The following is a 26,959-nucleotide window of genomic DNA, read 5'->3' as shown; positions in this document are numbered from 1 at the left end:
CCCCCCACACCCGTGCCCATTCCTCCCCCACCCTCTCTGCCCCCTCACTCCCCACCACACCCTGGCCACTACCACTCCCCCATTCCCCAGTTCTCTCCTAACCCTCTCTCCCCCTCCCCCATCTCCTCAGATGCCATGAGGTAGTCTGCTCAGTAACCTCAGAGGTGGGCTCCCGGCCTGGCTCACACCGCTATTGTTTTTTCCAGCGGAGACTTCGAGAGGGACTTAGAAGATCCGGAGTACAAGCCCCTCATTCTGGGCAGGGAACATCGCGACGATGATGTGAGTTCCTGCCTCCATGGTGGTAGCTGGGTGTGGGACAGGGCTTGCTGGGAGGGGCCGACAGCTGGGGTGTGCTCCGAGACACCAGTCAGTGTGCAGATCTCCCCAGAGAGAGAGACCCTGGTCAGTGTACAGATCTCCCCCTGAGCGACATCGGTCAGTGTACAGATCTCCCCTGAGAGACACTGGTCAGTGTACAGGTATCCCCCTGAGGAAGAGGGACTGACAGACAAAGGTCAGTGTGCAGATCTCCCCCTGAGGGAAGGACTGAGAGACACTGGTCAGTGTACAGATCTCCCCCTGAGAGACACTGGTCAGTGTACAGATCTCCCCCTGAGAGATACTGGTCAGTGTACAGATCTCCCCTGAGAGAGAGAGACTGAGAGACACTGATCAGTGTACAGATCTCCCCCTGACAGACCTACAGAAGAAGGTCTTTCAGAGGAAGGTTTCAGTGAACGGGGACTCGGTTGGTAGGGGAGTTGCTCTCTGTCCCCTGTGTGGTTCTGCCAATGATGATTCGCCATGCTAATACTGATACACCAGGCCGGCTCCTTCCAGTCAGCCCTGGGTGTATTTGAGTTCAACACTCCTTCTCGCCACGATGTGTGGAGAGCTGAGGCAGACACAACTGGTTAGTTATTGGGGGTGGGGGGGGGGGTGTAGGAGGAGAGGGACCACGGTCCCTGCTGGTGACCCCGTCAAGGGTGGACCCTGGCTAGCATGTGCTTTCTGTGCTCAGGGTGATGGAATGGCGTTGGATGAAGATATCTCAGTGGATGGGGACGATGGGGAGGCGCGCAAAGACGTCTTAATGGGTGAGTATGTCCGTGATTCACTGTCCTTTCCCACTGCCACTCTCTCTCCCCACAGTCCTGCTTCAATGCCACAACGAATCCTACCACCCAACTCTCCCTGCAGTCCTGTATCAGTCCCATACTGGTCTGACTGCTCCACTCTCTCCCCTCAGTCCTGTATCAGTCCCCAGACTAATCCTTCCGACCTGCTCTCCCCAGAGCCCTCCATCAGTCGCACGCTGATCCCACTGCCCCACACCCTTCTGCCTAATTCTCGCACCTCATTTCACTTCCCGTGCACTCTGCGCCAACGCCAGATCACTGCAGCCACTCCCTCACCCTGCATCTCCGCTTTCACCCCCTCCCTCCAGGAGCAGGGCTACCCAGCCAGTGCCGGTACTGGCCCATGCCTTCGGTGCTGACGGCCCGTCTGAGGCGGCTGGTCACCGCCTACCAGCGCAGTTACAAGCAAGAGCAGCAGAAGATGGAGGCGGCGGAGAGGGGGGACCGCAAGCGGCGGCGGTGTGAGGCTGCCTTCAAGCTGAAGGAGATCGCGAGGCGCGAGAAGCAGCAGAAGTAAGCCGGGAAGGGAGGGTGGGACTGGGCTCGCGGACATACCCTCCTCCCCGTCCCTCGAGTGAGGAGGGGGAACTGAGTAGGTTGGGGGGGATGAGTAGATGATGGGAAGGGTGGGGGTGGGAGGGGAAACATTGGGGAGGAGAGTGGTAATGTAGCAGGACGGAGGTGGAGAGGGGAACAGAGGGGAGGGCCAGGTGATGGGATGGCGAGGGAGAGGTGGGAGATTAAGGTAGGGTGGCTGGACGAATGGGAGGGTGTCAGGAAGAGGGGAGTATATGAAAATAAGGAGCGAGGTTGAGGGAGGAAAGAGGCTCAAGTGAGGTTGGGGGCATTTAAAGAGGGGGGAAGGAAGAGGGCCCGGTGAGCTGGGAATGAGGATGAGCAGGTAGACGGGGATTGGTGTTGGGGCAAAACAGTGTGTGTTGGGATTGATCAGACTGTCAGTGGTCTGAGTTGTCTTGTCCCTCTCTCCCCACCCACCCCAAACGGTTCATGGGCTGAGGGTCAGTTGTCCCCTCCCTGCTTGAGGGCTCGCAGACTAGACAGCCCTCCAGCACAGGGAGCGTCTGATCCCTGCTCACTCTGGTCTGCCAGTCAGGAAGGGTCTTGGTTACTCACCCTCTCCCCCTCCTCACAGGTGGACGGGCCGGGAGGAGTCGGACTTCTACCGGGCAGTGTCCACCTTCGGCGTGGAATTTGAGCCCCACACACGGCGGTACCGGTGGGATCGGTTCCGAGACATCGCCCGACTCGAGAGGAAGACGGACGAGACGCTCACCCGCTATCTGCAGATGTTCATGGCCATGTGTCGCCGGGTGTGTGGGCTGCCCCTCGAGGAGGGGGAAGGTAGGGAGGGGAAGGGCAGTGTCGAGCAGAAGGGACTGATTGTTGGATTGTGTGTTTGTGTGTACGGGTCTGTGTGTGTGTGTGTACAGGTTTGTGAGTGTGTGTGTGTGTACGAGTCTGAGTGTGAGTGTGTGTACGGGTCTGAGTGAGTGTGTGTGTATCTGTAGGGGTGTGTGTGTGTGTCTGTACGGGTCTGCGAGTGTGTGTGTGTGTCTGTACGGGTCTGAGTGTGTGTGTGTGTGTTTGTGTATACAAGTCCGCGAGTGTGTCTGTACGGGTCTGCAAGTGTGTGTGTGTGGCTGTACGGCTCTGCGAGTGTGTGTGTCTGTGTGTGTGTGTGTGTGTCTGTATGGGTCTGCGAGTGTGTGTGTGTGTATATACAAGTCTGCGAGTGTGTGTATGTGCACGAGTCTGCGAGTGTGTGTATGTGCATGGGTCTGTGAGTGTGTGTGTGTGTGGGTCTGCGAGTGGTGTGTGTGTGTGTGTGTCTGTACGGGTCTGCGAGTGTGTGCGTGTACGGGTCTGTGAGTGTGTGTGCGTGTACGGGTCTGCGAGTGTGTGTGTGTCTGTACGGGTCTGCGAGTGTGTGTGTGTCTGTACGGGTCTGTGTGTGTGTGTATGTGTACGGGTCTGCGAGTGTGAGTGTGTGTGTGTGTACGGGTCTGGGAGTGTGTGTGCTGTATGTGTCTGTACGAGTGTGTGTGTGTATGGGTAAGGGTACGTGTGCACTGGTGCCAGTGGAATGGTAAACAGCTACTCTCAGTTCACACTGTTGGACGTGCGGGGGTTGAAACGTGGGGGGCTAGGCTTGCTGCACTAACAGGTCTCTCCCCTTTGCACAGAGTACCCGGAGCCGAGCCTGCTGGTGAGGCAGCTGACGGAGGAGCGGGCCACCCGGGCTCTCTACCGCATCGAGCTGCTGCGGCGGGTGCGCGAGCAGGTCCTGTGTCACCCGCTGCTGGGGGAGCGCCTGCGGCTGTGCCAGCCCTCGGCGGAGCTGCCCGGCTGGTGGGAGAGCGGCCGCCATGACCTGGAGCTGCTGCAGGGGGCTGCCAGGCACGGCCTGCGCCGGGCCCACGCTCACCTCCTCTGCGACCCCTGCTTCTCCTTCCGCGCCTGCCGCCTGGCCCACCTGCAGAGGCATCCCCCCTCACCTGCCTGCTGTTCGGTCAGGGGCACCGGAGGCTGCAGCCCCCCTCCCGGCGACTGGGAGCGTGAGACGGACTCCGATCTGGATCGCTCCTCCCTCGCCGACTCCTGTCCCAGCTCCTCAGAGGAAAGCGACGGGGAGGGAGCCTGCGGTGAGTATGCACTCAACTCCCTCCATCTGCTGTGCCCGGCCCCACTTCATCTTGTCTCCATTGCCCAGGCCTTACCCCTGTCCGTCCATCCGTCCATTCCTGAGTCCTCTCTGTCAGCTCCCCCCTTCCCCCCTCGCCCTTGTTAACCCTGCTCTCTCCTCCAGCTGAGGCTCGGTCACTCTCGAAGAACTACGACGAGGAGAGCACGATATCCCTCAACACCTCCCGGGATGAGACGCAGGACGGCTTCCCCAATGATGAGCTGGAGCCCAGCCTGGGCAATCTCTTGCACGACAAGCAGCTCCCGGTACCCAGCTGGCCCAAGGTACGCATTATGCTACGCACTCCCCGCGCTCTCATAGGCTGTGGATTTTCCAGGGTACAAGGTGGATGCTATTTCTGGGTAATGGAGTGAGCACCAGGGTCTGTTACTCAAGGGGACATGTGGGGAAGAGTGATCATAATATCGGAGGAGAGAGGGTGATCATAATATCCAGGAAGAATGATCACCAAGGTGCTGGTGGAAAAGTCAATCAGCACGCTTGGCTATCTTTAGTCAAGGGACTAACTACAGGAATTGGGATGTTGAGTTATAGTTGTACAGGTCATTGACAAGGCCGCACTTAGAGTATTGTGTTCAGTTTCGGTCACCCTGTCAAGATGTCGTTGAACTGGAAAGAGTGCAGAGCAAATTTACTAAAGTGTTGCTGATACCGAAGGGCCTGAGTTGTAGGTAGAATTTGGCCAGGCTAGGTTGCTACTCATAATGGAGGAGAATGAAGGCTGGCCTTGTGGAAGTATTTAAAACGATGAGGTTTCAACGGGTACATTTAATGGCAGAGAAATGTATACAATATACATCCTGAAATTCTTTTTCTTCACAAACATCCATGAAAACAGAGGAGTGCCCCAAAGAGTGAATGACAGTTAAACATTAGAACCCCAAAGCAACCCCCTCAGCTCCCCCCTCCCATGCACAAGCATCAGCAAGGCAACGAGCCCCCTTCCCACCAGCAGAAAAGTATCTGCGCCCTCCGCCAAGCACCCAAGCATGCAGCAATGCATCAATAAAGGCACAGACTGGCAGTACCCCAACAACTACTCATTCACCCAGTAATTCGACACACCACAGTGTCTCTCTTTCTCTCTCCCCCCCCACTTATCCTCCCTGCTCCCCCCCTTATAAGGGAAAAGGAGGTGTCCCCATTTCACAGCGAGAGGGGAGACATAACAAACAACTCACTGATTTACGAGGTTAAAAGTCTTTTGTGTCGCTTTTTCTGAGCTCTGCACCCAGAGAGTCAGCACCAGAAAGGCTCACACCTCTGGACACGCAGCCCACGGCAGCTAACCCACTGCTCCCGATGTTCTGTGTTCTCCCGTGACGCTTCAGTCAGGGACACCGGCCTAGAATCAGCCCGTCTCCAGAGCCAGGAAAATCCAGTACTCTGAAGGCGTGAGGCCCTGACGGGGGCCCGTGAGGTCCCATTCCTGCAAAGAGCCGCAGTCAGAGTGCAACTCCAGGTCAAAAGAAGCTGGAAAAGGAAAATTAGAAATATTAAAGATAGAAATAGAGCTGTTTCCGAAGATGCAAGCAGAGGAGTTGCCGTTAAGCACCATCTTGACTTTGCTCCGTCCCTTCGTTGTTTAAAATGGTGATAGTTGTAGTCTTTTCCCCAGGGTAGTGGGGCCCAAAACTAGTGGACACAGCTTTACAATGAGATCTTAAAAGGACCTGAGGGTCAACTTTTTCACGGAGGGTGGTGAGTGAATGAGGAGGTGGTTAGAGCATCATTTAAGAACCACTTGCATAGGTACGTGGAGAGTCAGGACAGTAGGATTTGGGGTGAATGCAGGAAACTGGCACCAGCTGGGTGGCCACCATGATTGGCATGGCTGGTTGGACTGAAGGGCTGGAATTTGTGCTGTAATGCTCCATGACTCTTCTCAGCACCACCAACGCAAAGGATGCAGTGGGGTGTTGTAGAGAGGGCAGGGCCCAGGGGTTGGGAGAGTGAAGGTTCGTTGGGTGAGACCTTGCCTTTCTGTAAGGCTGGAATCACTCTCCTGACTGCCTCCATACCTCCCCCTCAGACGAGCCTCTTATCCTCCTGACTGCTTTCCCATCTTCCCCTCAGACAGGGAGCCCTTCTCCTGACTGCCTCCTCATCTCCCCCTGAGATAGGGATCCCCTTTATCTGAAACCACCCTTTACCTTCATCTTCAACCTTTGCCACCTTCTCTTTTTCAAAAAAAAAGAGGTAATTTAATGGAACGGTGAGGAAGAACTGCGGATATTGTCAACGTGGATTTCAATAACGTGCTTGGTGAGGTCACTCGTAGGCTCACACAGACGAAGGTGCACGGGGTTCGTTTGGAATCAGATGTGGTTTGCCCGCAGAAGACAGATTCGTGGGCGATTGTGTTTATTCTGGCTGGAGCTCCCCGACTAGAGGCCTCTGCTCTTTGCGATATATATAAATGACCTGGGTGAGCATGTGGGTGGGAGGTTGGTAAGTGGATAGGTGGAGTTGTGGGCACTGCAGAAGCTTGCTGAAGGATATAGCAGTTACATTTATGGGCATAGAAGTGGCAGATGGAGTTTAACCCAGGCCAGTATGAGGTATTGCCTTTTGGGAGGTCAAATATAAAGGGAAAGTACGCGGTTAACGACAGGACCCTTAACAGTGTTGCTGTTAGGATTCACAGCTCTCTGAAAGTGGCTGCACAGGTCGATGGGGTAGTAAAGAAGTATATGTATGGCATGCTTGCATTTATTAGCTGAGGAACAGAGCTAGAGAGTAGGCAAGTTATGTTGCAGTTTATAAAATTCTAGTCAGGCTGCATCAGAACTGTGTGCAGTTCTGGTTACCCCATTACAGAAAGGTTGCTGGAGGCTTTGGTGAGGCTGCAGAAAGGTGTATGAACTATATGGGGAGAGTGGACAAATTCGGGTTGTTTACTCTGCAGTGGTGGAAACTGAGGGAAGACCAGATAGAGGTTTATAATTAGGAAGGCTGGCTCTGTTACCAGAGTCGAACAGGACACACTGGAGACTGTAGTAGAACTAAAGCCCCTCTGGAAGATCCTGGCAATTCATGGACACTGTTTCTCACCCCCTGCATTCCACCTTGGCTGAACGGAGGAGCACTTTCAGTACTAGACTAAGACAATAGCGCTGCTCCAAACAGCGCTATATGAGGTCATTCTTACCCTCAGCCGTTAGGCTTGATAATGAGTGGATCTATAACTGGGGAAGTGATGGCCCCCTGCTGTTAGACTGTTACTAACCTCTGTTTAGCTCTGTTTACCACACCTTGCTATCGTAGACGCCCTGTGCAACACTAAACACAAAACACACTGCAGATGCTGGGGTCAAAGCAACACGCTGGAGGAACTCAGCAGGTCAGGCAGCATCCGTGGAAACGAATGGTCAACGTTGACTGTTCGTTTCCACAGATGCTGTGCAGTACTGCCTTGGCTGCTTATTTGCACTGTGTGAATGTGCACCCATTACTCCACACCACCATCTTCCATGTTCCATATGAATATGGAAATCTTGTATCTTTTAGGGTAACTTTTTTTTATTCTTCTCTCATATTTGTGTACCTGTGCTCTTGTAATGCTACTGTGACACAGTAAATTTCTTTACGATCAATAAAGTGTCTGTCTATAAGATTGAGCAGACAGCCGGTATCTTGCCCCAGGATGGAAATGACTAATACCAGAGGACACGCATTTAAAATAGTGGAGGTGGGGAGGAAGGGTGGCAGGTAAGTTCAAAGGGCATGTGTGGGGCAATTTTTTTTCCAGAGTGGTGAGAGTATGCTCGTAGATAGACTGGCCCCCTCCACTGCCCTTCCCCTCCTCCCCCTCCCTTCACTCTCTTTCTCTGATGTGCTTTCCTCTCCTGCAGGACCGAGTGTTGATCAACCGCATTGACGTGGTGTGCCACACGGTGCTGAATGGCTGCTGGCCCACTCCCCGGAGGGCACAATGCGATCCCGCCAGATGCCCGCAGGCCTGCCCTGGCACCCCATCACTGGCAGAGAGCCCTGAGGAGACCCCGGTGCCCACGCCGGGAAGCCTGACCATTGACGAGGACACCCCTTCCGCCTCCTTCACCAAGATGAAGAAACACGCCCGCGAGAAGGAGTTCACCGTCAAGATCAACAATGTACGTACCGCCCGCCCGCCCTCGCTCTCTCTCCTGCCCGCCAGCTCGCCTCTCTCCCTCTCCCTCTCGCAGTCTGCAAGTTTGGCAATGTTGCCGAGTGTGGGCTGGGGTGGGGGTGAGCTCGGTTGCTCAGCGTTCTCAACCAGACTGTTTGCTAATCTCTCTGCATCTTCCCAAACTAACTCTACCTCCCCCATCCTCCACTCCCCACCCTTCTCCCCTCTCTCCCACACCCCTCCTCATCCCTCCCTATACATTTCTTCCCCATCTCTCTCCGCACACCCTCCCCTTCTGCCCCCCACCCCCCAGGAGGACGGGTTGAAGCTGACTTTCCACAAGCAGCGCCGCCGCCCCCGTAAGCCGGAGGACGAGGAGGGCGAGGGGTCCCGAGGGCCAGAGTTCACCCCCAGCCAGTCCGCCTCAGACAGCGGCCCTGAGACAGAGTGCCCCCGCACCGCCCTCCTCACCCCCTCCGCCCTGCTGGATCACAGCTTCCCCCTGCGGGAGGGGGGCAGCCCCAACCCCCACACCGTCCGCTGCCAGCTGGACGCCGTGCTCAGCGCCGGATCCAGCCCACTCTGGAGGCACTCGGTCAACGGGCAGCTAGCCGGCGCGCAGAGCCTGGGCAAGAAAAGGCGTGGCCGGAGGAGGAACGTGGAAAGGGGAGAGCTACTGCAGCCCAGCCCGAGCCAGGGGCTCTGTACAGTGAGTGTGTGTGTGTGTGGGGGGCCTCTGTACCGTGAATGGGGGGGGGGCCATCTGTACCGTGAGTGTGGGGGGAGACGGGGGGGCCCTCAGTACCGTGAGTGTGGGGGGGAGACAGGGTGGGGGCCTCTGTACAGTGAGTGTGTGGGGGAGACGGGGTGGGGCTCTGTACCGAGAGTGTGTGGGGGGGCCTCTGTACCATGAGTGTGGGGGGGAGACAAGGTGGGGGCTCTGTACCGTGAGTGTGGGGGGGAGACGGGGTGGGGGCTCTGTACCGTGAGTGTGGGGGGGAGACAGGGTGGGGGCCTCTGTACAGTGAGTGTGTGGGGGAGACGGGGTGGGGCTCTATACTGAGAGTGTGTGGGGGGGCCTCTGTACCATGAGTGTGGGGGGGAGACAAGGTGGGGGCTCTGTACCGTGAGTGTGGGGGGGAGACAAGGTGGGGGCTCTGTACCGTGAGTGTGGGGGGGAGACGGGGTGGGGGCTCTGTACCGTGAGTGTGGGGGGGGCCTCTGTACCGTGAGTGTGGGGGGGAGACGGGGTGGGGCTCTGTACCGTGAGTGTGGGGGGGGGGTGTGTCCTCTGTACTGTGAGTGTGGGGGGAGATGGGGGTGGGGGCTCTGTACCGTGAGTGTGGGGGAGGGATGGGGTGGGGGTTCTGTACTGTGAGTGTGTGGGGGGGGGTGTATCTGGGATGACGGAGACGGGGTGGGGGCTCTGTACCGTGAGTGTGGGGGAGGGATGGGGTGGGGGTTCTGTACTGTGAGTGTGTGGGGGGGGGGTGTATCTGGGATGACGGAGACGGGGTGGGGGCTCTGTACCGTGAGTGTGGGGGGGGGTGTCCTCTGTACTATGGGGTGGGGGCTCTGTACCGTGAGGGTGGGGTCTCTGTACCGTGAGTGTGGGGGGGGCCTCTGTACCGTGAGTGTGGGGGGGGCCCTCTGTACCGTGAGTGGGGGGGGGCCTCTGTACCGTGAGTGTGGGGGGGAGACGGGGTGGGGGCTCTGTACTGTGAGTGTGGGGGAGGGATGGGGTGGGGGTTCTGTACTGTGAGTGTGTGGGGGGGGTGTATCTGGGATGACGGAGATGGGGTGGGGGCTCTGTACTGTGAGTGTGGGGGGGGGAGACGGGGTGGGGTTCTGTACTGAGACTGTGGGGGGGACCTCTGTACCGTGAGTGTGTGGGGGGTGTCCTCTGTACTATGGGGTGGGGGCTCTGTACCGTGAGGGTGGGGTCTCTGTACCATGAATGTGGGGGGGGGTCCTCTGTACCGTGAGTGTGGGGGGGAGACAGGGTGGGGCTCTGTACCGTGAGTGTGGGGGGGGGTGTTCTCTGTACTGTGAGTGTGGGGGGGAGATGGGGTGGGGGCTCTGTACCGTGAGTGGGGGGGGGCACGGGGTGGGGGTTCTGTACCGTGTGTGGGGGGGGGTGTGTATCTGGGATGACGGAGACGGGGTGGGGGCTTTGTACCGTGAGTGTGGGGGGAGACGGGGTGGGGGCTCTGTACTGTGAGTGTGGGGGGGAGATGGGGTGGGGGCTCTGTACCGTGAGTGTGGGGGGAGATGGGGTGGGGCTCTATACCGTGAGTGTGGGGGGAGACGGGGTGGGGGTTCTGTACTGGGAGTGTGGGGGGTGTATCGGGGATGAGAGAGATGGGGTGGGGGCTCTGTACTGGGAGTGGGGTTGTATCTGGGATGAGGGAGACGGGGTGGGGGCTCTGTACTGGGAGTTTGGGGTTGTATATGGAATGAGGGAGACAGGTTGGGGGCTCTGTGCTGGGAGTTTGGGGTTGTATATGGAATGAGGGAGACAGGTTGGGGGCTCTGTACTGGGAGTGTGGGGGTTGTATCTGGGATGAGGGAGACGGGTGGGGCTCTGTACCGTGAATGTGGGGGTTGTATCTGGGATGAGGGAGACGGGGTGGGGGCTCTGTACTGGGAGTTTGGGCTTGTATATGGAATGAGGGAGATGGGGTGGGGGCTCTGTACTGGGAGTGTGGGGGTTGTATCTGGGATGAGGGAGACGGGCTGGGGGCTCTGTACCGTAAGTGTGGGGGTTGTACTGGGATGAGGGAGACGGGGTGGGAGCTCTGTACTGGGAGTTTGGGGTTGTATATGGAATGAGGGAGACGGGGTGGGGGCTCTGTACTGGGAGTGTGGGGGGGTTGTATCTGGGATGAGGGAGACGGGTGGGGCTCTGTACCGTGAGTGTGGGGGGGTGTATCTGTGATGAGGGAGATGGGTGGGGCTCTGTACCGTGAGTGTGGGGGGGTTGTATCTGGGATGAGGGAGATGGGTGGGGCTCTGTACCGTGAGTGTGGGGGGGTGTATCTGGGATGAGGGAGACGGGTGGGGCTCTGTACTGGGAGTGAGGGGGTTGTATCTGGGATGAGGGAGACAGGTGGGGGCTCTGTACCGTGAGTGTGGGGGGGTGTATCTGGGATGAGGGAGACGGGTGGGGCTCTGTACTGGGAGTGTGGGGGTTGTACCTGGGATGAGGGAGACGGGTGGGGCTCTGTACTGGGAGTGTGGGGGTTGTATCTGGGATGAGGGAGACGGGTGGGGGCTCTGTACCGTGAGTGTGGGGGGGTTGTATCTGGGATGAGGGAGACAGGTGGGGCTCTGTACCGTGAATGTTGGGCGGTGTATCTGGGATGAAGGAGACTGGGTGGGGGCTGTGTACTGGGAGTGTTGGTGAGGGGAGAGGGAGATGGGCAGGGGCTGTGTAAGATGAGTGTGGGATTCTGGAGAGAAAGAGGTGGGTGAGGACGATGTTCTGTGAGTGTGCGGGGTTCTGAGGGTGAGTGATGGGAAGGTGGAGGAGAGAGGGGTTGGGTGAGGTGTTTGGAGGGAGGGAAAGGGTCTCTGAGGAAGGAGAGAGGGATGGGTCTGGGAGGTGGAGGTGGAGGGTTTGGGTGGGGTGTTTGGAGGGAGGGAAGTGGTCTGTGAGGAGGGAGGGAAGGATGGGTCTGAGAGGTGGAGGGGAAAGGGAGGGAGGGGTTGGGTGAGGTGTTTGGAGGGAGGGAAGGGGTCTGTGAGGAAGGAGAGAGCGATGGGTCTGAGAGGTGGAGGGGAAAGGGAGGGAGGGGTTGGGTGAGGTGTTTGGAGGGAGGGAAGGGGTCTGTGAGGAGGGAGAGAGCGATGGGTCTGAGAGGTGGAGGGGAAAGGGAGGGAGGGGTTGGGTGAGGTGTTTGGAGGGAGGGAAGGGGTCTGTGAGGAGGGAGAGAGCGATGGGTCTGGGAGGTGGGTGCCTGCCGAGTAATGATGGTGATGTTACTCTGCCCCACCCCCAGGCGAATGGCGAGGTGGAGCGAACCATAGAAGAGCCTCAGACCCAGCCACGGCGGCCGGAGCCCGACATGGAAACCCGTATCCCCGTGGTCAGCAAGCTGGACGGCACGGTGCTGGCGGGGGACGAAGCCCCCCGGCGCCGAGAGCTCGACCAGTGGCTGAAGCTCAACCCCGACTTCGCCGTCGATCCCAGCTGCCTAGCGGTGAGCTCGAGGTGGGGGGTGGGACAGCGGACACAGGGGACAGGTTGTGTACCCAGAGATCTGGGGGTCAACAGGGCAAGAGGAAGCCCCTGGCAAACGTTCTGCGAGACTGTAGAATCTGACCAAGTTCCATCTCCTTGTGTTTGGCCCATATTCCTTTAACTCTTTCCTGTCCATGTACCTGTCCAAGTGCCCTTTAAATCTTGTTAATGTACCTGCCTCAACCACTTTCTCTGGCAGCTAGTCCCACATACAGACCACCCTCTGGGTGAAAAGGGTATCCCTCAGGATCCTAATAAATCTCTCCCGTCTCACCTTAAACTTGACTTAGATGAGGGAATTAAATGCAGCATCTCCAAGTTTGCGGATGACACGAAGCTGGGCGGCAGTGTTAGCTGTGAGGAGGATGCAGAGTGACTTGGATAGGTTAGGTGAGTGGGCAAATTCATGGCAGATGCAATTTAATGTGGGTAAGTGTGAGGTTATCCACTTTCGTGGCAAGAACAGGAAAACATTATTATCTGAATGGTGGCTGTTTAGGAAAAGGGGAGGTGCAATGAGACCTGGGTGTCATTATACACCAGTCATTGAAAGTGGGCATGCAGGTACAGCAGGCAGTGAAAAAGGCGAATGGTATGCTGGCATTCATAGCAAGAGGATTCGAGTACAGGAGCAGGGAGGTAATACTGCAGTTGTACAAGGCCTTGGTGAGACCACACCTGGAGTATTGTGTGCAGTTTTGGTCCCTAATCTGAGGAAAGACATCCTTGCCATAGAGGGAGTACAAAGATTGTTCACCAGATTGATTCCTGGGATGGCAGGACTTTCATATGATGAAAGACTGGATCGACTAGGCTTATACTCTCTGGAATTTAGAAGATTGAGGGGGGATCTTATTGAAACGTATAAAATCCTAAAGGGATTGGACAGGCAAGATGTAGGAAGATTGTTCCCGATGTTGGGCAAGTCCAGAACGAGGGGTCACAGTTTGAGGATAAAGGGGAAGTTTTTTAGGACCGAGATTAGGAAAAGCTTCTTCACACAGAGAGTGGTGAATCTGTGGAATTCTCTGCCACAGGAAACAGTTGAGGCCAGTTCATTGGCTATATTTAAGAGGGAGTTAGATATGGCCCTTGTGGCTAAAGGGATCAGGGGGTATGGAGGGAAGGCTGGTACAGGGTTCTGAGTTGGGTGATCAACCATGATCATACTGAATGGCGGTGCAGGCTCGAAGGGCCGAATGGCCTACTCCTGCACCTATTTTCTATGTTTCTAACCTTTCCCAACCTGGAGAGAAAAAGACTCTGCATTCACTCTGTCTCTTCCCCTTGTGGTTTATACACCTGTACAGATAGGGTCACCCCTCAGTCTCCACTCCAAGGAATAAAGTCCCAAACTGCTCGATTCCTCCCTCCAGAACCCCATCCCCTCAGGACCTGGCGACATCCTCGTAGATCTCCTCTGCTTTCTCTGTTCCTCCCACTTCCCTTTTGCTGCAGTGTGGCAACGGAGCTACCTCCCAAACGCAGCCTGAGCGGTGTATTGTACATCTGCAACATGACCTCCCGACGTTGAAGGCAGGCGTGCCAGTCGTCGACTTCTATCCTGGCCTGTGGACGCATCCCACAAAGCATCTACCTCAGTGCTCCTAAGGTCCCTGTCTAGATGTCCTACCAAAGCACGTCACCTCACATCTGGATTCGTCATTCAGGTTTACGACCAGCGACACATGTCGTGAAGTTCGGTTGTTCTGCGGCAGCAGAACAGTGCAACTCCAAAAATATTGTGTGTTACAATAAAAGTGCAAGGCAAGGAGGGGCTCAGTGCCATCTATCAGCCTCTGGCTTGCTGCTGGAGGAGGGGTTCTGTGTGCGACTGTCCCCCCTCCCCCCCCGCCGCCCCGGTGCTGTCAGACAGTGTTCTGGGTCTCCAGTTTACTCGATTTCGTGGCTGTCTGGAGGAGATGAATCTCAGCTGTATATTGCATGCATACTTTGTTAATAAATGTACCTTAAACCTTGGAAAATAACAAGTAGGTAGGCACTTAGTGGAGGGGAAGAAGTTGTTGCTGAAGTTTTGAGTGGAGAGTGAGGGTCGATGCCACCTTCTTGAGGCATGGCCTTTTGAGGATGTCCTCGGCGTTGGGGAGGGTTGTGCCCGTGCCAGTCAGAATGTTCTCCACCGTATATCTGTAGAAATTGATGATGTACCAAATCTCCTCAGACTTCAAACAAAGTAGAGCCTCTGACGTGCTTTCTTTGTGTTTGCGTCAGTACGTTGGGCCGAGGGTGGTGGAATTGGGAATGTGAGTTCTCTTAAGAGAAGTTTGGACTTCTCTTAAGAAGAGAAGTTTGTAAAGGTCTGTGCAAAAATCTTAGGCACTTGTAAAAAAAATTCTGTAAAGTGAAGATGCTTTCAAAAAAGTTCTTAAATACCAAAACATTTACTATAAAGAGCAGTAAACAAAATCAAATCAATATTTGGTGTGACCAACCTTTGCCTTTAAAACTGCATCAGTTCTCTTAGGTACACTGTCGTGCAGTTTTATAAGAAAATCAGCTGGTAGCTTGTTCCAAGCATCTTGGAGAACTTGTTGCAGTTCTGCAGACTTTGCCTGTCTTGCCTCCTTTTGTCTCTCAGACAGGCTCGAGATGTTGGCATCAGGGCTCATTGGAGGCCATACCATCTGAAACATTAAAAAAAGCTAGGCTGCCTAAGACTTTTGCACAGTGCTGTAGGTGGATGGGAGGGATATGGATGAATATGGTTAGGGTGCAGGTAGTTGGAACTAAGCAATCCATGGACTAGATGGGCCAAAGGGCCTATTTCTGTGTGATGACATTCTATAGTCCGAGATGCAACGGCAGGTTGGCCTTCCTGTGAAGGGCGTGAAGGACAAAGTGCTGGGAAGTAATGGAGCAGTTGCACAGGGCATTGGTGAGGCACCACCTGTAGTGATGACTGCTGCAGTCAGGAGAGGACCTGTTGAGATTGGAGGCCGTAGTGGTGACCAGGATGTACAGCATGCTTTCCTTCATTGGTTGGGGAGTTGCCGATAAGTCACAAAGTCATGTTCATTGAGGATAGGTCAGGAAGTCACATTGTAGCTAAATAAAACCTTGAGCAAGCTGTACTTGGAGTATTGTGTGCCGTTCTGGTCGTACCATTATGGAAAGGATGTGGCAGCTTTAAAGAGGGTGTAGAGGTTGTTCACCAGGATGCTGCCTGGATTAAGAGTGCAGGGAGCTATAAGGAGAGGTTGGACAAACTGGGATTGTTTTCTGTGCAGCGACAGAGGCTGAGATGAGACCTGATAGACATTTATCTATATACTACTAAAACTCTCATGCTCTGTGACCTCCAATTAGCGCAAACGGTGCATTACAGCGGCACTTTTTTTGACTAAATCAAATTAAAATGCGCTTACTTAACAGAATGCAGGCAAAGTTCAGGGTTATATATTCGTATCAAATTGCTCATTCACAAAAAGCAACAGGCTCCCTTTTAACCCGAGAACCAATCTGCCATCATGGAAATCGGGACGCGACAGCCCGACGCATGCGCACGGCCAGCCTCAGAGCGACACCTACCGGAGCAAAAGGGCAGGGCAGCTCTATTTTGAGTGGTTACATTCTGCTAATCACCATCAGCATGTGCAGGATTGGGACAGATCTAACTGCCACCCATCAATCAGAGATAATTAAATCTTATTGTAATGACGTACTTTGAGACACCCACAAAACCCTTTGATGCCGTCAAAGGACAGCGGTGACTATATCACATCCGTTTAGGAGAGCACCAACCACATCATCAAGAATAATCAGCATCCTTTGGTGTTACTGCTTCGTATCTTCTATCCAGCATTAGGGTAAAAAAATGGTCAGGCTAATTATGCCGCGTGGAGAGGGAAGGGGGACATTATGGTCAAGAGATGATGCCAAACGTCATTGGGAAGTGGCAAGGAAAGGGAGAGAACAAGAATCAGATGAGGCCAGGGCTGCATGACTCCAGGATCAAAGAGTCAGGACAAAAAGGATGAGAGAAGACGAGACAGAGGAGGTCAGGCATGCACGTCTCCAAAATGACAGCAATAAGCACAGACGGAGGAGAGAGCAAGAATCCGATCAGGCCAGGACTGCAGAACTCCAGGATCAGAGAGGAAGAACAAATGGTAGAAGAGATGAAGAGACGAAGGATGAAAGGGCTGCACATCTCCAGAATGACAAAAACAGGCAGAGAAGGAGGAGAGAGGAAGAGACAGAAGGGAAAAAGAAAGATCAACTCGAGAATATGCGGCACAGAGTAATTATTGCGAGAGTTGCTGAAGACCACAATGGCCGCTTTCGACGACAATACCTTGACAGAAAGAGCAAGGCAAAATGCACGACTCGCATGCCGTCACATTTCTGCTGATGTTGGTTCGGTGACCAGAGTATGCCCTCACTGTCGTGCCTTCCTGTTCACTGGAGAAACTGCACATTTCTGCTGTATGAAAGGACAGGTCAGGATAGGCAATTTGCAGCCTCTACCTAATGAACTCCTCAATTTGTACAGCAATGATGAACCTATTGCAAACAAGTTCAGGAAAAACATCAGACAATACAATTGCCTCTTCCAAATGACATCCTTTGGTGCCAAAGAAGTCATTCCAACTAGGAATCGATGGAATCGTTCTGTGATTATTCAAGGCCAAATCCATCATTATATTGGACATTTAATTCCAGACCCAACCCAGCAAGCCCGATTCCTTCAAATTTACTACTTCATGGATATTTAATGTTCATTCTGGTCATGTATTTGTCTTGCTATGCATCTTTCTTCTTTAATAAGCTAAGTTTTTCTTCTTTAATTTCCAAATCAAAGAGATAGCAATAGCATTCAGGAAAATGTAATGTTCATTCTGGTCACATCAGACTGCATTACCCTTCTGTCAGAGGGTGCCCCAACGGGTCACCCCGTTGTCTAGTAAGATTACAAAAGGCATCAATAGATAACCAATCTTTCTCCGCACAATGCCTAATACTAGAGGGCAGGAGATTAAGGTGGGGGTTGGGGGTTGAAGTTAAAAGGAGATATATGGGCCATGTTCTAATTTAATGCAGAGTGATGCTGGAACGTACTGCCAAGTGGTGGCAGTTACGATAGAGGCACTTAAGAAGCTATCAGACGGACACACGGACGGGAATGGAAGGGAGTGATATAGACATTGTGCAGACAGACTGGGATCAGGGTCAGCACAGACATTGTGGGCCGAATAGCCCATTCTTTTGCTGTACTATTCCAGGCTCTAAGTAATTCAAAAGAGGTTGACCAGCATGAAGAGGCTGTTCAATCAGCAATGAGGATGGAAGAGTTTGGGTGATCTGAACGGTGGGAGAGTGTACAATGGTAGTGGGGGGAGACCGTTGGTGTCTGAGGGTGAAGGGGGGTGACTGCAGACTCTGGGGAGGATGCCATGGTGGGTGGGGGGGGGGTCAGGGGTAGGGGACAGCGACTGAGGTGGGTTCTGTTTTCTCCTCCTGTGCAGTTTGTCGAGGACCGGCCGAAACAGAAACGGCACCGCTGCCGGAATCCCCACAAGCTGGACGTCAACACGCTGACCGGAGAGGAGAGGGTCCCTGTCATCAACCGCCGTAACGGCAAGAAGGTGAGTTCCCTGCAGGAGAGCGGAGAAACCAGCACGGACTCTGTGCCAGATGCCCGATTCCTTCACAAGGATCTGGAGGATGTGAGGGGCAACGACTTAGCCCCACTCCCTGGGATCTGAGAGGGAGATTTGTTTCTCCTCCCCCTTAAATGTTAGGGTGGCTGATTTAACCACTGCAGTGTGTGATGCGCAGTGATTTAGCCTCCCCAGTGAAATGAGGGAGAATGTGTTTAACCCCTTCTCTTCCCCCCCCCCCCAGTCCCCCAGTCAGTGGACTGATATTCTGCCTTGTGTTTCAGCTGGGAGGGGGATTTGCTCCACCGATCAAAGACCTCCAGAAGTGGCTTCAAGACAACACTGAATACGGAGTTGCTCAGGAGTGGGCCGACGTTATCAAGCAGTCGGTAGGTTTGGTGGGAGAATCCAACCCCCCCTCCTCCTGGGAGTGTGTGATGGGACGGTGTGGAAGGAGTTTCACCCTGTGTCTGACCCCGGGAGTGTGTGATGGGACGGTGTGGAGGGAGCTTCACTCTGTGTTTGTCCCCGGGAGTGTGTGATGGGATGGTGTGGAGGGAGATTCACTCTGTGTCTGACCCCGGGAGTGTGTGATGGGACGGTGTGGAGGGAGATTCGCTCTGTGTCTGACCCCGGGAGTGTGTGATGGGACGGTGTGGAGGGAGCTTCACTCTGTGTCTGACCCCGGGAGTGTGTGATGGGACGGTGTGGAGGGAGCCTCACTCTGTATCTGACCCCGGGAGTGTGTGATGGAGGGAATTCCCCTCTGTATCTGAGTATGGGATGGAACGGTGTGGAGGGAACTCCCCTCTGTATCTGAGTGTGGGATGGGACAGTGTGGAGGGAGCTCCCCTCTGTATCTGAGTGTGGGATGGAACAGTGTGGAGGGAGTTTCGCTCTGTATCTGAGTGTGGGATGGGACGGTGTGGAGGGAGCTCCCCTCTGTATCTGAGTGTGGGATGGGACGGTGTAGAGGGAGTTTCGCTCTGTTAGACCCCAGGAGTGTGTGATGGGACAGTGTGGAGGGAGCTCCCCTCTGTATCTGAGTGTGGGATGGGATGGTGTGGAGGGAGCTCCCCTCTGTATCTGAGTGTGGGATGGGATAGTGTGGAGGGAGTTTCGCTCTGTATCTGAGTGTGGGATGGGACGGTGTGGAGGGAGTTTCGCTCTGTTAGACCCCAGGAGTGTGTGATGGGACGGTGTGGAGGGAGCTCCCCTCTGTATCTGAGTGTGGGATGGGACGGTGTGGAGGGAGCTCCCCTCTGTATCTGAGTGTGGGATGGGACGGTGTGGAGGGAGCTCCCCTCTGTATCTGAGTGTGGGATGGGACAGTGTGGAGGGAGTTTCGCTCTGTTAGACCCCAGGAGTGTGTGATGGGACGGTGTGGAGGGAGCTCCCCTCTGTATCTGAGTGTGGGATGGGACGGTGTGGAGGGAGCTCCCCTCTGTATCTGAGTGTGGGATGGGACGGTGTGGAGGGAGCTCCCCTCTGTATCTGAGTGTGGGATGGGACAGTGTGGAGGGAGTTTCGCTCTGTATCTGAGTGTGGGATGGGACGGTGTGGAGGGAGTTTCGCTCTGTTAGACCCCAGGAGTGTGTGATGGGATGTTGCTGCAGGGGGAGCGTCACTGTGTGTCTGACCCCGGGAATGTGTGATGGGGCGGTATGGAGGCAGCTTCCCCTGTGTCTATTTGAGTATGTAGGGTGGGAGTATAGACTGGCTGTTCTCTGACCTCCTCTCCTTGTCTCTCCCCCGGCGTAGGGATTCCTCGCTGAAGACATGTACGATCGGATCCTCAGTGGCCCGGTGGTGCCCGAGGAGGGCAGGAAGAGGGGCCGGCGCCCCAAACACCTCTCAGCTGCCCTGCAGGTGAACTCGCTGCTGGAGGGGGGAGGCCTGCGGACCCTCCAACAGGAGCTGCCACCCTTGCAGCTACCCGGCCTGGTGGGTTACCCGCAGGCCCCGGCCCCCACCCAGAGCCAGACTGGACTCTCAGAACCTCCGCCCGGACCCTCGCTGCCCCTCAGTCCCCTGCTGCTGCCTGCCGTGTACGGAGGTGGTGTCTACCTGGGACCAGGCGCCGCCGAGCTATCCCTTGGGGCGCTGGATGGCGCCAGGGGACTGGGGGCTGTGCGCGGGGAGGGTGGGGCAGCCGATGACCATCTCTCTCAGGGTTACGACAGTGGCGAAGAGGGGGGCGGCTACTGTCACTCCCTCATCGGTGACCCCATGATGCCCACCAACTCCGACCTGAGTGGGGAGGACTGAGGTGTGGGCGGAAAACCCCTCTTTCCCCACCCCCCCGTCTCCCTTCCCCCTCTGACCCTCACCCCCATCCAACCTCCACGACCCCTCCATGCGGGGTTTCCGAGTACAGGGAGCTGTGCCCCGCCACTGATCCGCCACAGGAGGGCAGGAGGAGGGATCTGTGTTCCAGGAACCGGGTAGGGGAATGCCAGAGCGTGTCCCCTCCCACTACCCCCCACTCGAACCATGGTTAGGTTCCACGGACCCTCACTTGCAATGGCAACTGCTGTCTACTCTCTGGGGCTTGGTCTTTTTCTCTTGTCTCTCTCCCTCTCTGTCTCTGTATGTCTCACTCTGTCTTCTCAGTGTGTTCTCTTTCCTTCTGTGTGTGTGTGTGTCTCTCTCCCCCTCCCCCGTGTGTGAGTACCTCTCTCTCCCAGTCCCGTGTGTGTGTCCTCTTCCCCATGTGTGTGTCTCTCTATCTATGCTCTCTCGTATGTGAATGTGTCTCTTTATATCCTCTCCTCTGTTCTCTCTCTCTCTCCCCCCACCATCCCATCTTTCTGCTCTCCCCTCCCTTCCCACCCTTTCCCTCTGAATTTTCTTCACGCACCATTGACCAGTCCCTATGTGTTCCCCTGCACTCTGGCTTGGGTAGCCGAGGCTGCTGCTGGCGAGACCCCTACCACTCCCCGCTCCTTCCGAGACACAGAGAGGACCGATCTGATCCTGTCCGGCGGGAGCCTGCAAGCCCGGTCAGGCTCGGGGTGAGGGGGTGAGGAGCTGGCGATCGGAGATCCCCATCCCACCAGGCTGCCTCCCCGAGATGTCGGAATCTGCACCACTGGAGCCAAGAAAGAGGAACTTTAGTAATAAAATTCCAGGGAAAAACGGAGAGACAAAAAAAAACATTGGGGTGGGAGGGAGGAATGACTTGTTTTTGAGAAAAAGCAATGTGTTGGGACTGAAAAAGCAGAAGCGCTTGCGTGCGTGTGACATCGACGTGCGCTCGCGTGCGCGCGCACACACATACATACACACACACACACACACACACACACACACAGAGTAAGGAGACGAGGTTTAAATTATTTCATGAATTTGTGACAGGGCAAGGTGTATATTTAACTGCAGTGGATGTGTGGACAATGTGTCCAGTTCCAGTGTATCTACAGATCCCTATTGTTTTCACTGGAGACATGTAAATAAACAGACGAAAGATCCAGGGTTTTTTTCCTGTAGTACTGTTTCTGGCTGTCACTTTTGTCTGCCCACTCTCACACCCAGGATTCACGCCTGGCAGCAGTGGCTGCAGACCAGACACAGATTCACCCACTTAATTCTGCTGTCTTATTTCGCCTTCCCTGCCCCTCCTGCTCACTCCAACCCTTCCTCCCCCTCCTCCGACCTCTCATTCACTGCAATTGCAGGAGGTGTAATTCCTGTTCCCGCGCCTCTTCCCTCATCACCGTCCCAGCAGTGTAGCAGACATTCACCTGAAAACCTTCTCACCTCCTCTATTGCATCCAGTGCCCAAGATGCCACCGTTCTGGAAGAACGGCTGCAGCCACCTTCTCTCCATCCACTGCTGCTGCCTGTATCTCTTGGTAACTTAAGTGTTTTAATTCCCCTCTCCACTTCCCACACCAACCTGTATGTCCAGACTCCTATTGCCAATGTGAAGCCCAACATGGACCTGAGGATCAACACCTTGTACTCCTCCCGAATGAACTGCATCCCTTGTCACTCTCCTGTTCTCCTACATCCACCTCAGACCCCTCCATATCACCCTTTCTCCTCCCACTCCACCTCCCTCCCTTGTTTCCACGCTTCTTCCTCTCCTGTCACATTCCCTAATTACCCCTTCACCTTATGTCATCTCTGCTCTCTCATCTGATCCACCAATCTCCTGCCAGTTCCGTCTACCTCTTCATACTGACCATCTCCCCCTTCCAGTCAACATGAAAGGTCTCAACCTGAGACTGTGGCCATCTCTCTACTTCCACAGAGGTTGTGTAAACCCACTGAGTTCCTTAAGTGTTATGTGTGTCAGTGACTTCCTAGTCAGCCTCTTCTGAACCCTCTCCAAAGCCCCTACACCCTTCTGTAATGGGGCAACTCAGACTTCAATGCGATACACCAGATGCAACTGAACTGGAGTTTTCTGCAACTGAACTGGAGTTTTCTGCAGCTGCAACATAGTACCCAGGCTCTTGGGAACTTGGTGCTTCAACTAATAAAGGCAAGTATGTCATACAACACCCTATCATCTGCAGACACTTTTAGGGAGCTGTGTTGCCTTGTCTTGCACAAAGTAATGCTGATTGTCACCAGTAACTTCATGCTTTTCTATTTGTGAGTAGATCCTATCCTAAAAAATCCCCTCCATTAATTCACTTGCCATTGTTGGGAGGCTCACTGGCATTTAATTACTTGGGGTAGGTACCATCTTTTTGCCCTTAGCAGACCACCTGGCCTTTCAACTCTCACGCACATCAGATGTGGACCCAGCTCCTGTCCAATGCTGTTGTAATTAACCTTCTCCCAATTTACTTTCCCTCGAGGCCCAGTCTTTGTCCATAACTGAAAAATTAGTTATGATCACTGTTACCAAAATGCTCCCCACTGAAAGCAGGCTCATTTTCCAATATAAGGACCAGTACAGTTCCTTGGCTGGATGGTCCACACATTGTGTCAGGAAACCCTCCAGGATGCGCCCAGCAAGTTATGCCCCATACCACCCTGTGGTTCTAAGGAAGGTCCCACTCAGTATTGGGGAAGTTAACGTCTCCCTGCCACTTTTACAAATTGCCATAATCTGCCAATGTATCTGAGCCACTGGCTATTTGGACACTTGCAAGCTCTTATTCCCAAGCTCTGCTCAGGTTGCCTCTGTGGATGAGCCCTCCTGTACATCTGCTGCAGTGCCACTGTGCCTCTCTACCTAAACAACAGAGCTCCACAGCTCTTCAATGCCCCTCTATCCGGTCTGGAAGATTTCAATTCTGGACGTTCGAGCTGCTGGTCCTTCCCATCTCTCAACCAAGTCTCTGTAACGATGAAAACATTGTCGTATCATGTAGTAATCCAGAATCAACCCATGATACTTACTGCATTGGAGTAAATTCATTTTGCTCCCATCAATCCCACTATGCTAATAACCTGACTGAGGGATGGAGAGGGAGGGTGGTAACCATTCACATCTCAGATCCCGAGGGGATGATTGGGGCGTGGGGTGAGTCATTGGAATGTGCCCCTGGTGGGACACAGTTGAGGGGTGAGGAGGCTGGTCCCTGAACATAGTCATAGTCGTAGTCATACTTTATTGATCCCAGGGGAAATTGATTGAACAGTGAGGTGGGCAGAAACGGTTTCCCTCGGGCAGGGCGGGGTGGAATCCCCTGGGATTCTGCTCCCTGAGCAGCGGGGTGTGGTGAAGGCAGAGATTCTTCCAATATTCAAGCTCAAAGTAAGCCAGTGCAGGTACAGCCCTTCGGCCCAACATGTCTGTACTCACCAGTCCCATCTGCCAGTGCTTGGTCAATATCCACCTAAAACTTCCCTATTCATCTACCTGTCCAAGTGTCTTTTAAATGTTAATGTACCAGCCTCAGCCACTTCCTCTGGCTGCTTGCTGCACGTACAGACCATCCCCTGGGTGCAAAAGTTGCCCCTCGGGTTGCTATTAAGCCTTTGCCCTTTCACTTTTAACCTGTGCCGTGTAGTTCTTAACTCCCCAACCCTGGGAGAGAGAGATTGTGCTCATTCACCGTCTATACACTTCATGATTTTATACACCTCAGTAAGGTTATCGATTAGTCACGTCCAGGGTCCTCACATGTCCAACCTTTCCTGGTACTTTAGGCCTCCACGTTTAGGAAACATTCTGGTAAATTTTTTCTACACTGTTTCTAGTTTAATATTCCTACAGCAGGGGAATCAAAACTGAATGCAATACTCCCAAGTGCAGCTTCCCAATGTAGATGTACCAGCCTCCCCACCTGTCTTCATGGAATTACAGTTAAGTGAAGATAAATTACAAAGCATGAGGGGGGAGCAAGCCAGAATGGGTGGGAAGGGGAACAGACTGCTGGAGGAACTCGGCGGGTCAGGCAGCATTTGTGGAATGAATAGTGTGCATTTTACGGAGGCTCTTCATCAAGACTGGAAAGGAATGGGGCCTGCTCTACTGGCATGCTGAGACCCAGCGCAGGTTGGAGAAGCAACACCTCATTCTGTTTGGATAACCTCCAACCTGATGGCATGATCATAGACTTCTCTAACTTCTGGTCATTTCTCTCCCCCCACCTTTTCATTCCCCATTCTGGTTCTCACCCCTTCTCTTGTCCTCTGCATATCAACTCCCTCTGGTTCCCCTCTTCCTTCCCTTTCTCCCATGATCCACTGTCCTCTATTAGATTCCTTCAGCCCATAACCTCTTCCACTTCTCACATTATCCCCTTGCCCAGCCACACATCTTCCTCTCATCTATAACCTGCCAGCTTGTACTCTTCCTCTCCCCCCCCCCCCCACCCATCAACATTCTTATTCTGTCGTCTGCCCCCTCTCCAGACCTGTTTGAGCATCTTGGCCCAAAACAGTGACTTCATTCTCCTCCATAGTTAGTGCTCGACCTGTTGAGTTACTACAGCATTTTGTGCGGTGTTCAAGATCTCCAGCATCTGCAGGATCTCTTGCATGGATGGGAAGGCGATCCTGGTGGAGAAGGTGCTAGACGTGCAGTGACAGTAGTTTCTGGGACAAATTAGGAAACACTAGAAGAGAAAATGCTCAGGGGAGGGTGAGGCATCAGTTACTGATGAAGGAAGTCAGTGACAGCATAAAGGCAATAGAAGGCATGTACCGTGGCAAATGTTAGTAAGAAACTGGAGGATTAAAAAGCCTAAGAAAGAAGAAGATGAAATACAAGGCAAAGTAGACATTAGTATAGAAGACGTTACCAAAAATTCTCTCTGGACACAAAGGGCAAGAGAGACAAGAGTGGACACTAGACCACTGGAAAGTGAGGCTGGAGAAGCGGAAATGGTGGACCTGAAGAAGCACCTTGCTTCCATGGAAGCCATCAGCAACATGCAATAAATTCAAGAGGGTCGGGCAGAGGTGGTCCTTCCTAAGAAGGTGCTGGGGAAGCTGTGGGCACTTCTAAAGTTTTGAAAAGAGATTGTCAGTGATCTTTCAAGAATCATTGGTGTTGCGGGGCAGTACAGGAGGATTGAAAAGCTGCAAATGTGGCACCCCTGTTTAAGGGAGGGAAGTAAAAGACAAGAAATTGTAGACTAGATAGCCTGGCCTCAATATCTGGTAAGATTTGAGAGTTCATGATGAAGGATAAAATTTTGGGGTACTTTGAAGTATGTGATTATAAAAAAAAAGCAAAATCAGTGCAGTGCTGTTAAGGGGAGACCTTACCTGATAGATCTGTTGAACGTAACAAGCAGCATAGACATAGGGGAGGGGGTATATGGTAGAGGTTGTTTACTTAGATTTTCAGACGGTCTTTTACAATATGTATATTGGACTGCTAGAGCCTCTGGTGGATAGAAGATTGGCTGACTGGCAGAAGGGAGTCCATTTCAGGATAGTTGCTGGTGTTACCCAGAGGTTCAAAGTATAAAGTAAATTTATTATCAATGACATATAAAACCCTGCGATTAATTTTCTTGTGGACATTCACAGTAAACAATGAAACAATAGAATCGATGAACGACTACAACGAGGGTTGGTGTTGGGACTATGACTTCACTTTATTGGTCAATGATTTGGAAGGTAGAACTGATGGATGTGTGGCCAAGTTTGCAGATGACAGCAAAGTGGGTGGAGGGACATAATGGTGCAGAGGCAGGAAGTTTGCTGAAGTCTTGGAAAGGATGGGAGAGTGGGAACAGTGGCAGATGGAGTACGGTGTAGGAAAATATATGGTCATGCACTTTGGCAGGAAGTGTAAAGACATGGACTACTTCCCAAAAAGGAGCGAGGATGCAGGAATCAGATGGGCAAAGGGAAGTGGGAGTTCTCTAAAGATTAACTCGTAGGGTGAGTTTGGTAGTAAGGAAGGCAAATACAATGTTAGCATTCATTTCAATAGACGATAGGTGCAGGAGTAGGCTATTTGGCCCTTCGAGCCATCACTGCTATTCACTGTGATCATGGCTGATCATCCACAATCAGTATCCAGTTCCTACCTTATCCCCATAACCTTTGATTCCGTTATCTTTAAGAGCTCTATCCATCTCTTTCTTGAAAGCATCCAGAGACTTGGCCTCCACAGCCTTCTGGGGCAGAGCATTCCATATATCCACCACTCTCTGGGTGAAAAAGTTTTTCCTCAACTCCGTTCTAAATGGCCTACCCCTTATTCTTAAACTGTGGCCTCTGGTTCTGGGCTCACCCGTCAGCGGGAACTTGCTTCCTGCCTCCAGCGTGTCCAATCCCTTAATAATCTTATATGTTTCAATAAGATCCCCCTTCAGCCTTCTAAATTCCAGAGTATATTTCGAGAGGACTAGAATGCAAGGATGTATTTCTGAGGCTTTGTATGAGATTGCTCAGACTATGTTTGGGATACTGAGCAGTTTTGAGCCTGGAGAGGGTCCAAAGGAGGTTCACAAGAATGATCCCAGGAGGGAAAGGCTAAACGTATGAGGAGCGTTTGATGTCTCTGGTCATGTGCTTGATTGAGTTCAGAAGGATGGAGGGGGAATCTCATTGAAACCTTGCATCTGCCCCAAGGAGCACAGTATTGCTCTCCATGGAATCGGGCCTCTCAGCCCCCCTGGTTCATGCCAACTGCGATTCCATCTAAATCCCAATCTACATGTGTTTTGCCCCACCCCTCTACCTTTCCTGTCC

At 53.5% G+C, this 26,959-nt stretch overlaps 1 protein-coding gene and 1 non-coding gene across 3 annotated transcripts in view; both read left to right on the top strand.

Annotated features, from left to right (window-relative positions):
* The window catches only part of LOC134352679 (chromodomain-helicase-DNA-binding protein 8-like), a 75,981-nt gene extending 54,616 nt beyond the window's left edge, over positions 1 to 21,365 (top strand). For both annotated transcript variants that reach the window (XM_063060058.1, XM_063060057.1), the window contains exons 28-39: positions 207 to 282; positions 1,025 to 1,100; positions 1,451 to 1,655; positions 2,296 to 2,504; positions 3,347 to 3,805; positions 3,970 to 4,130; positions 7,722 to 7,982; positions 8,292 to 8,687; positions 11,980 to 12,180; positions 17,708 to 17,827; positions 18,127 to 18,231; positions 19,604 to 21,365. In XM_063060058.1, coding sequence (XP_062916128.1) covers positions 207 to 282; positions 1,025 to 1,100; positions 1,451 to 1,655; positions 2,296 to 2,504; positions 3,347 to 3,805; positions 3,970 to 4,130; positions 7,722 to 7,982; positions 8,292 to 8,687; positions 11,980 to 12,180; positions 17,708 to 17,827; positions 18,127 to 18,231; positions 19,604 to 20,110 — 2,776 coding nt within the window. In that variant the 3' untranslated portion in view covers positions 20,111 to 21,365. The remainder of the gene's footprint in view (positions 1 to 206; positions 283 to 1,024; positions 1,101 to 1,450; positions 1,656 to 2,295; positions 2,505 to 3,346; positions 3,806 to 3,969; positions 4,131 to 7,721; positions 7,983 to 8,291; positions 8,688 to 11,979; positions 12,181 to 17,707; positions 17,828 to 18,126; positions 18,232 to 19,603) is intronic.
* LOC134353438 (small nucleolar RNA U6-53/MBII-28) lies at positions 790 to 907 on the top strand. Its single transcript, XR_010019628.1, has one exon. It is a non-coding gene; the product is annotated as a small nucleolar RNA U6-53/MBII-28 (small nucleolar RNA).
* Positions 21,366 to 26,959: the final 5,594 nt, after the last annotated feature.

This window comes from Mobula hypostoma, chromosome 10 (genome assembly GCF_963921235.1).
Source record: "Mobula hypostoma chromosome 10, sMobHyp1.1, whole genome shotgun sequence".
NCBI lineage: Eukaryota > Metazoa > Chordata > Chondrichthyes > Myliobatiformes > Myliobatidae > Mobula > Mobula hypostoma.
Note: the sequence above shows the minus strand (reverse complement) of the source record. Positions and strands in the feature narration are given on the sequence as shown.